This window comes from Hyla sarda, chromosome 2 (assembly GCF_029499605.1).
Source record: "Hyla sarda isolate aHylSar1 chromosome 2, aHylSar1.hap1, whole genome shotgun sequence".
NCBI lineage: Eukaryota > Metazoa > Chordata > Amphibia > Anura > Hylidae > Hyla > Hyla sarda.
The window spans coordinates 131,991,782-132,006,844 of NC_079190.1; the positions used below are offsets into that span (position 1 = coordinate 131,991,782).

Here is a 15,063-nt window from a genome sequence, read left to right on the forward strand (position 1 = left end):
GACAAGTTTTACACTCTCTTAGAATGCAGAAAAATACAGTAATGCAGTGAAAAAAAGCTCTTACCTGCTTTGAAATATTACATCTACTTCTAGGGATGTATTCACGAAAATCTATATAGTATGCACTTCAGGAAGAGTTACAGATACAGACAGGTGCAGTTTGAAATGCATGAATATTTTATAGGGAATAAAATAATGTGTTAAATCCTCTGCACAAAGGCAAATCAAACTTTGAATTCAATATAGATGTGATATCAATCCAGTGACAGTCTGCAATTTGCACATTAGTCATTGTATAGACATTGCAATAGTACTGTGCAAGAGCTGGTAACCAAACCTGGTCTTTCAGCAAAACTAGTTCACTTCCATAGATATACAGCTAATACAACAAGTGCATTAATATGTGCAAAATAACATTGTGAATAAAAACTGAAAATGTCAAGTTGGGACACTGGAAATAAATTCAGGACATTGACTCCTATATTGTTACGAGTTTTTTAAGGCATAAACAAGTTTCAATCAAGCAGAATTCAGTAATAAAAGAAAATGCTAAAGCGAGTTTGCAGTCAGTTCAGACAGGCTGTAGTGCTAGCTGACATTTTATTTTGTTAAGATATTCATTTTAGTATCATGTCTATAAATGTCACACCAAGCATTAGCTTATAAGAACAAGCCACAATGGGGAATATTCAAGGGTATGTTTTGGATGGACAACTGGGCAACAAAATATGAACTGCCATTTTAGATAGTAAGGATATTGTCGGCCATTGTCACACTGAATCTAGCTATCCAGCGTTTCCTTAAAGAGTACCTGTCACCATATAAAACTTTTAATATAGTGTTCCTTGTGTAATTAGCAGACACTTTCCCATTCACTTGCTTTTAAAATTATCAACATAAATATGTTTAAAATGTAATAAAAAAACAACACCCACTAGGTGGCTCTCTTCTGTTCCCTGCCACAATTAATACAGTGACTTTGGTCTCCCCCCGACCTGGAAGGAGACCAAACTCAGGAAGTGCTTCTCTATGCACTGAGTTTGATTGACAGCTGCAAAAAAAAATAATACAAAAAAAAAATCACTGAAAGCTGCACAGACGGAAACATGCATAGAGCCTCACTGAAAATGCACAAAGCCTGAGGTCTTCTATTTATCCCAGCACTACAACCATGTGAGGGTGGAAGTGGTCCCCCAGAAGACTTCAGTGATGTCATGCCTGCTGGGAAACACCCACTTTCTCCTGCTGGGAAATTGCACTATGTGAATTTTTTTTTTAAGGGTTGGAGGAGTGTAAGGAGTTGTTAGGGAACATAGCCTGAGTTAGTTTAGAAAAGTTTATTTGGTGACAGGTACTTTTTAATGTGTATCTGTTACAAGACATGTCCAAAGAGAGCACACTCTAAAGACACCCCACATCACCAATATGCTACTTTTTTCTTGCTGACTTCTTCAAATAAGCACTGTGGCATATTACTTCTTTCTTAGGGGTTATTTGAAAATAACACTGAGCTGAATTAAACTATGTCTTAAAACACTTAGCCCCAAGCAATTTAACCCTTAGTTCTGCAAAGAACATAAGTTCATAACTAAAGTGTTTTTACACTTACTACATTCATCATCTACAGTGGGGCAAAAAAGTATTTAGTCAGCCACCAATTTTGCAAGTCCTCCCACTTAAAAAGATGAGAGAGGCCTGTAATTTTCATCATAGGTATACCTCAACTAGGAGAGACATAATGAGAAAAAAAAACATCCATAAAATCACATTCTGATTTTTAAAGAATTTATTTACAAATTATGGTGGAAAATAAGTATTTGGTCACCTTCAAACAAGCAAGATTTCTGGCTCTCACAGACCTGTAACTTCTTCTTTAAGAGTCTCCTCTTCCTTCACTCCTTACCTGTATTAATGGCACCTGGTTGAGGTTGTGGGCAGGTGTATTTTATACTGATAAACTCAAACAGTCACACTCCAAACTCCACTATGGCAAATACCAAAGAGCTGTCAAAGGACACCAGGAACAAAATTGTAGACCTGCACCAGGCAAGGAAGACTGAATCTGTAATAGGCAAGCAACTTGTTGTGGGAGCAATTATTTGAAAATGGAAGATATACAAGACCACTGATAATCTCCCTTAATCTGTGGCTCCACACAAGATCTCACCCCGTGGTGTCAAAACGTTCACATGAACACTGAGCAAAAATACCAGAACCACATGGGGGACCTAGTGAATGAGCTGCAGAGAGCTGGGACCAAAATAACAAAGGCTATCATCAGTAACACACTACACCGCCAGGGACTCAAATCAGGCAGTGCAAGAAGTGTCCCCTTGCTTAAGCCAGTACATGTCCGGGCCCGTCTGAAGTTTGCTAGAGAGCATTTGGATGATCCAGAAGAGGATTGGGAGAATGTGATATGGTCAGATGAAACCAAAGTAGAACTTTTTGGTGAAAACTCAACTCATCATGTTTGGAGGAGAAAGAATGCTGAGTTGCATCCAAAGAACACCATACCTACAGTGAAGCATGGGGGTGGAAACATCAAACTTTGGGGCTAATTTTCAGCAAAGGGACAAGGACGACTGATAAAGGAAAGAATGAATGGGGCCATGTATCGTGAAATTTTAAGTGAAAACCTCCTTCCATCAGCAAGGGCATTGAAGATGAAACATGGCTGAGTCTTTCAGCATGTCAATGATCCCAAACACACCGCCCGGGCACAGAAGGAGTGGCTTTGTAAGAAGCATTTCAAGGTCCTGGAGTGAGCCAGTCTCCAGATCTCAACCCCATAGAAAACCTTTGGAGGGAGTTGAAAGTCTGTGTTGCCCAGTGACAGTCCCAAAACATAATTGCTCTAGAGGAGATCTGCATGGAGGAATGGGACAAAATGCCAGCAACAGTGTGTGAAAACCTTGTGAAGACTTAACAGAAAACGTTTGACCTCTGTCATTGCCAACAAAGGGTATATTGCAAAGTATTGAGATTAACTTTTGTTATTGACCAAATACTTATTTTCTACCATACATTGCAAATAAATTATTTAAAAATCAATGTGACTTTAAGGATTTGTTTTTTCTCATTGTCTCTCATAGTTAAAGGTATACATATGATGAAAATTACATTTCTCTCATCTTTTTAAGTGGGAGAACCTGCACAATTGGTGGCTGACTAAATACTTTTTTGCCCCACTGTATTTGTAAGATTGGTAATGTGTGTCTGATGAGTGGGGCTCCAACCGCCAGGAAAACAGACCCCATGAATAGAACATAGGTTGGACATGAAGCTGCTACTCCACTTAACCTTATAGACCTAATGTAGATAGCAGAGTGTTGGGTAGACTGTCTATGTGGATAATGCCAAGGCTTTGCAGATTCTCAGTCTGGAAATATTCTGGTTGGAGAACTGAGGGGGCTGGGGCACCGGCTAAACATTACTGCCCCAATAGACGGCAGTGTACTTTACAAAGATTCTAGTGGGGGAAACTCTGCTGCTGAAATTTTCAAGTGTGGACTGTGCAACTGAATCCCATTGACAGCAATGTGAGTCTGCTGCACCACAATCTCTAAGTGTAATTTCTAAGCAGAATTGCACTTGGTAATTCCTCAGTCTGAACCTCACCTTACAATCTTTGAGTGACCAATAGCTAAGATAATCATAGGCTGTTCCACCAATGCAGCTATTACTGGGCAGTTAACTTACAGTTTATTTTGAAACCACTGAAGAAATTTAATGGAGAAGGTGTTTGCCTGTATGTAAGGTCATGTCTAAAGGCCACACAGCAGGCAGGTATAAGTGAGGGAGATGACAATGTGCAGTCCCTATAGGTAGAAATATATTTCAACTACCTGACATAAACTAGGAAAGTGTTACCTTTGGTTTTTATAAAGAAAATGGGCTTTTGTCTATAGCTTAAGATAATTATCTTTCCTAAATGATGCAGGACCCAACTGAATGTAACTACACTGTAATCACTTGTATCGTCTGTAGTGATAATGACAGCGGTTATGATGTGGCAGTTATATTTAGACGTTATGTAGGGGCATCACTGGATATAACTGCACTGTAATCACTTATATGGTCTGTAGTGGTAATGATGATGGTTATGGTGTGGCTGTATTTTTAAGGCATTATGTAGAAGCATAAAAGGAAATATAACTGTAATCACTTGTATGGTCTGTTAATTAATTGTATGTTGTATAGTATGGTCTGTTATTAATGACTGAGGTAGTCGTGAGTCTATCACCTGAGTATAGGAGGTCCTCCCATATTGTGTAAAGTTTTGGGTACCAGTGCACAGTGGAGCTGGAGAGGGTTAAAAGATGGACAACTAGAGTAATTAATGGATTAGGAGAACTACAGTACCCAGAAAGATTATCATCATTAGGGTTATTCAGTTTAGAATACATCATGAATATATGTATGAATATGTCCTGGAGCACTAAAAAGATCTATCACTTATATCCAGGACAAAAAAAAAGCAAAAAAAAAAAAAAAAAAAGCTTCTACAACAGCACAGGAGAGGATTCTTAACTGTAAGAGCTTTGAGACTATGGAACTTTCTGTCAATTGAAGTGGTCATATATGCATTACCAGAGAGTAATAATATCACAGGGATTTATTCTGAAAGCCAGATTTGGAGTGAGGAAAAAATTCTCCCTAAAATGAGGAAAATTGGCTTCAACCTCATTTTTTCCCCCCCTCCAGGGAACCCCTACCAAATGACTATTTCTTCCAGCCACAATTCTTCACTGTTAAATCTGAAAAACAAACCTATTAGGCTCTGCACTTTTCCTGCATCAGCCTCCAGACTCCCTTTTGTTAGAAGGGAGGAGGAATAAAGGGTTGTAAAGGGGTAACAGAGGGGTGCAGAAAGGTGTACATGGGTGACAGGTGTGTAGAGGAGTGTAAATGGGTGACAGAGGGGTGTACATGGGTGATAGATGGGTGAAAGAGGGGCGTAGGGAGTGAAAGAGGGGTGGACAGGAATGACAAGGTGGTAACAGAGGGGTGGGCAAGGGTGACAAAGGGACAGAGGGGTGAATAGTGGGGGTTGGACAAGGTGGACATGGATGACAGGAAAGTGGGGTAAGGGTGCATTCACACCACATGTTTGCAATACAGTTCCTGTATCAGGTTTTTGATGAACGGATTCCTCAAAACTGGACTAAACTGTATCAAAATGTGTGTACAAATTTTAACCGCATAAACTGTATATGGTTTGAAAAGTGATGTTTTAAACTGCAAAGTCAAAAACCGCATGGTGCAAGCCAGATGGAACCGTACGCACATACAGTTCTGTACGGTTCCCATCGGCTCCCAAGTTAATGTATATGGTTTAATGCGCTTTTTCACCCGGACCAAAAACCATGGTACGCTACAGTTTTGGGTACGGGGGAAAAAAACTGACAAAACCGTACAAGACAAAACGGATGAAACCGGATGAATCGTTTGGCATACAGTTTTCAAAGGAGAGTCAATGCATGCGGTTTTCAATACGGTTCCATATGGTTTTCACATTGCAACTCTATTGCAAAAACCTTGTTTGAATGCACCCTTACAGAAAGGTGACAAGGGGGTTTACAGGGGTGACAGATGGGGGAGGGTGCACTACCTTAATTAAGCGGAGCTGAGCTGTCCTTCTGCAGGGGCCTGGAAGAATCTGTGGGCTGGATAGAATCAGGCAGGCCGGGTAGAAACCGGGGGACCGGGAACAGTCCTCCGGGGGGCCGGGAACAGTCCATGCACTACCCCCATTGCATTCGTCCCCTTCCCGGCCAGCGCACCTGTGACTCAATCACGGCATCGCACGAGGGAGAGGGACGCTGTGTGCGCAGTGCGCACATACACGCATTGCACGTGCAGGCTTCCCTCTCCCCCTGCGCCGCCGTAATTCACAGGCACGTACGCCGGGGCGAGAGATTTAAAAAAATAAATAAAATTGCCTGCTGGAGCCCGCGGTGCCCCCAGAAGTTCTCGACAGAACCCCAAGGTTAATAGATCTCAGAGATACAGCTAATGGGGGAAACTGTGTTTGTGATCACTGGCACCCATCTTTTGGGTAAACATGAAAAAAAAAAATATTTACAAAGAGATCACCCCTTTAGATCCTTTTTGGCATATAGTCAAACCTCCCCCAAAAGACTACCTTTCTGAAATGGAAATCCCCTTATCCAGATGTTGTGCGACAGATTTTCAGTCCACCAGAGACTATGCATAGCGACTATTTTCCTTGAGAAGACCCCCCCATAGAAGACCACTTTTCAATGCAATTTTTTGTGGTCTTCTCAAAGAGGTTTTGTCGTATGATCAGAATTGAATAGAACTTTTATCTATGCCAGAAAAAAAGATCAAGTAAAGTTTTGCTGCCTATTTCTCCGCAAGCTAGCATTAAGGTCACAATATGCAAACTTACCTTATAACTGATGGCTGACAAAAGGAGTATAAAACATCAGACAACACAAGGTCATTATACTATAAACAGCATAGGTATTAAAAGGAACCTAATACCTTTCAAGCTTCCTCATTGAGATGGTCCCCCAGCCGCTTTTGATTGGTAGATCTTGGCATGTTTGAGTAGAGGAGATATATAAATCAGGGCTGACAGGGTGGGAAAATGACACCAGGGACCACCCCAATGACTTGCGTATCATGCAGCATTAAAGTGATGACCGGTTCACTTTAAGTAAAATGGATGTTTCACAACAAAGATTTGTCCCATAACATAAGGCCTGATCGGTAAAATCCTTGCCCACTGCCGGCAATGTATCCCACAGCAAACTCCTCAAAGCAGTATTTTTTTTAGGTAAAAAAAAAACATTCTAAAGCACTTGTAAGACCAGAGTAGTTAACAGAACTAGTACTAGTATTAGTCTGACAAGTGGTTATGGCCTAGAGCAATATACTATAGTTACTGTGATTTAAAGGATCTTTACACAATACCTGTTATATCCGAAAACCTGTAATAAAGTATAGCAAAGCACAGTACATGCAATTACTTCCAAACTATACTGTATCATTTAAACATTTCTGCATCTTTTACACATGCAAAATGGGTAATAAGCAAGCATAAAAGCCAAAGCAGCATGCAAAGCACAGAAAAAGGGAGAATTATCAGTGTAAGATGTTAGACTTGAAAGGTACAGGTATTGTTATTGTCTAGTGCAGTAAACCTCAAGCCAAAATCATACATCAGCAGAATAAAGATAGACATAAGCCTGTAATGCATGAGCAAGTTCCATTACCATGGTTACAAGGCTTTAGAATAGGCCTCTCTGATGACGGACTGAGATTGTCCTGTATATCTAGAAAAACCATAAAGATATTTCATATATATATATATATACATAAAATATATATCTACCAATTAAGCATAATACTTTTCTTACTTTATAATCACCTACTAATCCAGTACATGTAATCTTAATTATACGCTAAAGTGACGGACCGGTGTACCAGCTGAATACTTGACATAATAGAACTTATCATAGTGGTACAACCTATTTAATTATATTAGCATACACCCTAGAGAGATAACGTACATATGGTTCTGTAGATGAGTCTTTTCATAATCAGCAGCTTATGTTAAGTTCAGTGCATTGGTAGGCAAAGTAATAGTGACATCAGCAAACAGGAATTAACGTCTTGCCTGACATTTGTCATTGCACAGAAAAGGATTACACTCACTGTTGGCACTTTAAGCACGTCTTCCCGGTAGCACTGTATTTATGATGAATGTTTTAGTAGGATATTCACACAAAAAAAATATGCCTGGTAATAGAGAAAAGGTATTCTACTCACCTTTAGGCCGAGGAGTCCGTTTTCTGCGGTCTCGGAAAGCTGCTCCGGATTGCAGGGCCTCTAGCAGGCTATCCATCACTCCGGTCTCTTCACCCTCTGCAAAAAGAGATTGAGGGAATTCCATCAGCCCTCTGGGTTACCATAGTAATGTCAAAGGCACACAGACAGATGAAAAAGATCACTCTGTTATGACTAAAACCAGCAATTTTAAAACTAGACAAGCTTTTAACTGACTCATATATCATCCTTTTCTTAATAAAATCAGTCTCATTTCGTTTTGGTGTTGCTATCTAGTAAAGTGGACGAAAGTTCAATTGATTTACTTCAGGCCGTAGGCTTTACAGCCAGTGACAGTAATCTCAAAAGGAATATGGCTTCTGTCTTATCTTCGTTTTTTTGTGAACCCTGTGAGCTAAGGTCACACATAAATCATATGTCCCTGGTGAAAAACTGGAACTTTATCGCTCCCTAAAAAGGAATCAACTGTAGTTATATCTGACTTAACAGAACCCAAAGGCGTTAAATTGTAGCAGCGTCTCCCTTTGTGCACCTTTATCTTCATTAGTCTGCCCCTGATGTATTTATAAAAATGCACTTAATTATTAAAAGCGCCTACTGGAGAAATACAAGGCTGAAATAAATGGTTTATACCAACTAAGTGAAACCAGTGCCCCTGGTCAAGATCTACCTTATACAATGGATGCAGTTTTATGAATAGTTTATGCACAGAACAAGGCCAGATTAATGGACCTGCACAAAGTTTAATGCCTAAATGTCTAGACGTGCCAATTATTTATTCATCTCTCATTAGCAGCCATTCATGGAGAGCTTTCCGCTGGCGCACACTATTTGTATTAGTCTACCACTCTGTTTCGCCGACTCTTCATCAACACATGATTTGCTTGATTACAACTAAACTATGCATCCAAAAATCCTAGACAAAATAATGAGAGTGTCATTTGCATTTCAATGACTGTGAAAGCTGATGACCCAACTGATAGCATGGTCACTGGAGCATGGCAACACAACGTCTAGAGCAGTGATTCTCAGCCGTGAATCTGGGAGGCTGATGCTAGAAAAGTGTTGAGCCTAATAGGTTTGTTTTGAAGGTTTAACCGTGAAGAATAGTGGCTGGAAGAAATAGTCATGATGGCGCGGACCATGATGGAGAAGAGACGGGAACGAAGCTGATTTTAGAAGACGTCATTTGTGAGTTGCTGTATAAAGCAGCACTGTAATCTACATTGCCAACAGATAAATAGATATTGTGCCTTTTTTTATTGCTCGTCTAGTTCGGTAACGGTTCCTCGCGGAAATTTTTTTTTCCGAGGTGTTCCCCGAGCCGAAAAAGGTTGGGAAACACTGGTCTAGAGAAACGGCTTATCAGACACATTGTTTGATAAAATGTACAATAAAATAGAAAAGGTATGACAAAAAAAAAATAAAAAAAATAACAAACAAGGTTGTCACTTTGAACAATATAGTCAAAAATTAAAGGGGATATCCAGTAATAGAAAATCAGTGCTAAATTCACCCTAAAACCGCACCAAATTTGTCCTCAGGTTGTGGGTAGTATTACAGCTTGGCTTCATTCATAAATTACAGATGTATTTTCAGCTGTTTTATTTTGGGAAGTTTTTTGGGCCGGTTTTCAGTATTTTAGTGGCCATTTGTATTTTAGGCCATTTTTTTAGCCTGTAGCAAAGGCTATTGTCCACAAAACAACAGTTTTCATTGGGACTGTTGGGATATATAATAGGTTGTTTATGCCCAAAAGACAAGCAATAAAACAGCTATATTTTGGGGCAGAGTGTGTGTGTTCAATAGTAAAAAAAAAATGTCTCTTTTTGGGTCATTCAAAAAACAGAGAAAGTTATTTAAAAGCAATCGGTCAGTTCCAGGGAAGATAACATTAACCATACCTTTAGTTTTGCTGATCGCTGTGTGTAAAACTATCAAGGCTGAAGAGTTAAATTGATGGTGCTGAACTGCAGCATCATGTCTCTTCCCACCCCCACTCCTCCCTGTCCTGCATGATTGATGTACAGGGCACAGCTTCCAGGTCTGTATGTCAAACATGCAGGGCTGGGTGGGGAAGGGAGGAGGTGTGCTGCTGTAGCTCAGCACCACCAGTTTAAGGGCTTGTTCCCATTTGGCGTATACGCAGCATATTTGACGCTGCGCAAAATCTGCAGAAGCAGCAGGAAATATGTATCCCTCGCTCACCATTCACACAGGGCTTTCCTGCGGCAGCCCTATGTGTGTAGTGAGTTTTGGAGGCGGAGCCGCATGTCACAGTCACGCCGACACACGGCCCCCACCTCCAAAACTCACTGCACACATAGGGCTGCCGCCAGAAAGCCCTGTGTGAATGGTCAGCGAGGAATACACAGTGTATTTCCCGCTGCTTCTACAGACTTTGCGCAGCATGAAATACGCTGCATATACGCCAAGTGGGAACGTGCCCTAACTCTGCAACTGCTAACTAACTTTACAAACTGAAGGTGTGGATAATTTTATCCCCCTAACACGACCATGATCTGCAGTTATATACACAGCGCAGTGCTGACATTCCCTTTAAACAATGTTTGGGAAAATGGCCTAATTCCTATTAGAAATGTAAAACTAAGGCCCCTTTCACACTACATAATTACTCCTCTGCAGTAAAACGCCAGTTACAAAATCCTATACGGCCGTTAGAAAATCCCATTACAGTCTATGGGATTTTTCTAATAGCCGTTTTAACCCGTTATTAATAGCAGCCATTATTTTGTGACAGAAGATAGTAACGGGAGAAATAGTTCACACAAAATAACGGCCGTTATTAATAACGGGCTATAACGGGTTAAAATGGCTATTAGAAAAATCCCATAGATTATAATGTGATTTTCTAACGGCCGTATAGGATTTTGTAACTGCTGCTTTACTGCCAATTTTCTGACGGAACTTCAAAAACTGAGTAATTATGTAGTGTGAAAGGGGCCTAAAATGAATGCTTCCCATAAATTGTTACAGACTATCCAATTAGAGCTGACAGTGTCAGACAATTTAGGGCACATGCCCCAATTGTTAATGCACCGTTGGATATTTAGACATATATTTCATGTTAAAATAACAGATTAATGGTACAACATAAATTTATTAAAAAAAATGGGCAATATAAGAAAATATAAAACAGGTAAGGGCTCACTCACACTACAAATTTTTCCAGAACATACTTTCACATGGAAAAAACAGCAGCAGATTCCAGTTGTTCTCAATGTGATTCTGCTGCATCATTCACACTTCAGAAATTCCGGACCCCAGACTTTGCCCAAAGAATGAACACATTTGACATCTTTTAGGCTAAGTTTCCAGAAGTGGATCCATAAGGGAGGAGAAGTGTAAATCCTTCCTTTATATGTCCTATTCCTCTCGAATACACTTCTGTTCTTTGGCTCAAAAACTGAGGTGGCAGTTTTCCAAAAACTGCCAGAAAAAAAAAACAAGTGGAAACTTAGCCTAACTAAGCCAAACCTGACATTTTTATTAGGGATCGACCGATTATCGGTATGGGCGATATTATCGGCCGATAATCACGATTTTGGGCATTATCGGTATCAGCAATTACCTTGCCGATAAGCCGATAATGCCCCGCCCCCCGCACAGCCCCCCGGACCTGCCGCACCGCGACCGCCCCCCCGACCCACCGCACCGTGTCGTACCCCCCACCGTAGTGCTGGGCGGTATACCGGTATGGATTTTTGCCCATACCGCTATACCGGTCGGGCCCCTCCCCCACCCTCCGAGTCGATAGAAAAAATTAAACTTACCCGTAATGGGGGTGGTCCGGGCCATCCATCGTTCCTGTAGTGTCCGGGGACGTTACGGGTGAAGGGTGAACCGGTCCGGGCTGTCCTTCTCCGGGGGTCATCTTCTCCACTCTGGGCAGGCTCCGGCCTAGTAGCTGCATAGACGCCGCTACGCCGTGACGTCAGGTGCATCGCTGTGCACGGGCATCACTGCGCAGCAGCGTCTATGCAGCGTAATAGGCCGGAGCATTCCCGGAGTGGAGAAGATGACCGCCGGAGAAGGACAGCCCGGACCGGTTCACCCGGAACGCCCCCGGACACTACAGGAAGGATGGATGGCCCGGACCACTCTGACAGGTAGGGGGAGAGAAGCGGGTGGTGGCGACGGTGGCCTATGGCTGCGCAAAAGCCACTGCAGTGCATTAATTTAAAGCGCCCGCTTTAAATAAATGATCTGCAGAGGTGTCGCGGGGGTATAAATAGCCGATAACCTATACCGGAATATCGGTATAAGTTATCGGCTATCGGCCCTAACCTCCACCGATTATCGGCCTTAAAAAAACAATATCGGTCGATCTCTAATTTTTATACCTTAAATGAGTGGAAATTTTACTGATTACTTTGATGTTTGCATTGTTACATGGTAGTACTTTGTAACTGTGATTTATTTAATATATATTGCACAACTTTATTTGTAGGATTGCTAACATAATCAACTTTCAGCCTTTTCTATCTGGTCTGTAGAATATTGCCGCTATGGCTCGCAGCCTTAAGTGTCAAAATGCATGCTCAAATAGTTATGGTACACAGAGCAGATTTTACAAGCAACTCAATTTCTCTGGCATTCGGCAAATGCTTTGGAAATTTCATGCTTTTGCATGGCTGGTTGTTGGGCTGGTTTTTCTTGCCTCTGATTTTCACAGACCTGAAGAGCCACTGCTGTTTAGTCCCACAATTTTTTTTACCTTCCAGTGTGGACAAAGAAAAACCTCATGCGCCAAAAAAAAAAAGCAAACATCTTTGTAAATAACACAGGAAAAAAAAAGACAAAAACCCTACACTCTTACTAAATCAGGGCAATTGAGACAGCCCATTTCAGAGTGACCCTAGCGCCTACTTGTTTTGCCAGTTCCTGCTACAGAGATTCCTTAACGTGGATGAGCCCGAAGTCAGCAAAGGCTACAGGTCCTCTTTAAACAAACATAGAAAATTATACCAAAGATAAAGATGTTTTAAGCCATATTGGCCCTGATTTACTAAGAGTGGAGTGTAGTTTTCTTTGTGGGTTTTTAACTCCCCACAATTTTTTTCCCCACGGTATATACTAAGGTCTCCCTACATTTTCCTGGTATTTTTACACATGCTGTGATCTATCAGGCTTTCCTCAGCTCAAATCCTCTACATTTTCTGTGGAAACCTTAGTAAATATGTTTTTTTTTTTTAAATGTCAGGGGCACACCCCTTTTTTCCGATGGACATGCCCCTTTTTGGGTTTTCTAAGTAAAATGCAGAGTTGGTCGGGTTATTTTCAATTCTGGAACAGACAGTATTTCTGGCACAAGGCTCCAGAATCTGGCGCACGTCTCAACTAAACATGTTGGGTTTTTAAAAAGTAAATCAGGGTCATTGTGCGCAAACCATCTGTTTGCTTGGAAAGTTGTACAATGCCATATACTCGGACATAAATCAAGGCAATGATGAAAGAAGTCATGCTGCACAGACCATATATTTATATTCCCACAGCTCATCTATAAACAAGTGTATATGAGAACCTCTATGTTCATATAACATGCACCAACACACTGTGGTCACTGGGGGCCTAACAAGCTAAGTAACTGTTGCGTAACCATGAAGTTTACACACTATTTACCACTCACATATATCAGTGTGCCTCAAAGGGTAAAAGTTGTGTATATGAACAGCACAAAACACCACAATATTGCACAGCTAATGTTATAGCATTCTCCTCCTAGTCTGGCAAGAAAAAAAAAAAAGAAAAGAAAAAGAAAAGGAAGTTAGAACTGGAAATCTACATTAATCTGCCTATATAAGATTAATTTGAAAGCCAGGACATTGGCTCTGCCTTACAGAGAAATTCAATTAATAGTGTTAAGACTGAACATGCGTCCTCCATGTTTTGTAATTACAGATAACAATATTTAATTTGTTTAACAGTGTACAGGTGCAGCTTCCATTGCCAGCAGCTTAGTGTGTCACTCCCGGTGTCTAGGGAGGAAATGGATAGTCCTTATTTGTTAAGCGAAAGGATTCGATGATGTACAATGCTGAGCAGAGGTAAAAGACACAGTAAGCACATTCTGTAATTGCACTGGATAGTGGTAGCGCCGTTTACAGTGTAAACAGAAAACTAACCCTTTTGCTTTAAACAACATAAAGCAGCTCGGGGATCGTTGGATTGGTTTTAATTTGCATTTATATGAAGCCAATCATTAAATAAAAATCCCATGGCTCAATTCAACTTTAAATGAGCACATATATTCGTCAGCAGAATTATACTTTAGAGGAATGCAGACATCCTTTTACAGGGGGTAATTCCGCTAGGTTGGTTTGACAAGGCTGAAAGATGATTACAGAAGAGGAGCAGATCTGTTCTTGCTTTCAGAAATTACACAGATAAAAAAAATGGTCTGACATACAACACGCACAAGCAAATGCAACATTCTGAAAGAAACTCAGCTGATCAATCCTTAAGACACTATAACACAAGTGCAAGGGATTTAGATAGAAAAACATTGACATAATGTCTTTTAACCCTTGTAGACTAAGTGATAATTCTACCAACATCTGCAATGTCACCTAAAAGGGGTGAAGGGCATTCATCATTTGCAAGTTCTTCAACCCACTTTACTAGCTTGCACAATCTCATATGCGTGAAATATATCACGTTGTATTACTATTAGAGGTGCACCGAAATGGAAATTTCAGAACCGAAATGAAACCGAAATTAAAAAAAATGTCCGGCCGAAACAGATACCGAAAATGACTTCTCCCCGTCTTCTGGTAAAATGCAGTGCTCCGCTCATTAGATTAGATTGCCAGCTCCCCCACATTAGGTCGGGAGTTCCCCCACATTAGGTCGGGAGTTCCCCCACATTAGTAGGCAGCTCCCCCACAATAGTAGGCAGCTCCCCCACAATAGTAGGCAGCTCCCCCACAATAGTAGGCAGCTCCCCCACAATAGTAGGCAGCTCCCCCACAATAGTAGGCAGCTCCCCCACAACAGTAGGCAGGTTCCCAAATTAGGTCAGCATTTCCCCCACAATAGTAGGCAGTTCCCACACAATATTAGGCAGCTCCCCCCAACAATATTAGGCAGCTCCCCCCAACAATATTAGGCAGCTCCCCCCAACAATATTAGGCAGCTCCCCCCCCACATTAGGTCAGCAGTTCCCCCACAATAGTAGGCAGGTTCCTCACAATAGTAGGCAGCTCCCCCACATTAGGTCAGCAT

At 41.2% G+C, this 15,063-nt stretch overlaps 1 protein-coding gene across 1 annotated transcript in view; it reads right to left on the reverse strand.

The window, feature by feature from the left end:
- The window catches only part of DIAPH3 (diaphanous related formin 3), an 882,879-nt gene that overhangs the window by 192,660 nt on the left and 675,156 nt on the right, over positions 1–15,063 (reverse strand). Inside the window, exons 26-27 of the mRNA XM_056555485.1 lie at positions 7,801–7,896; positions 7,245–7,304 (exon numbers count right to left, since the gene is read on the reverse strand). Coding sequence (XP_056411460.1) covers positions 7,245–7,304; positions 7,801–7,896 — 156 coding nt within the window. The remainder of the gene's footprint in view (positions 1–7,244; positions 7,305–7,800; positions 7,897–15,063) is intronic.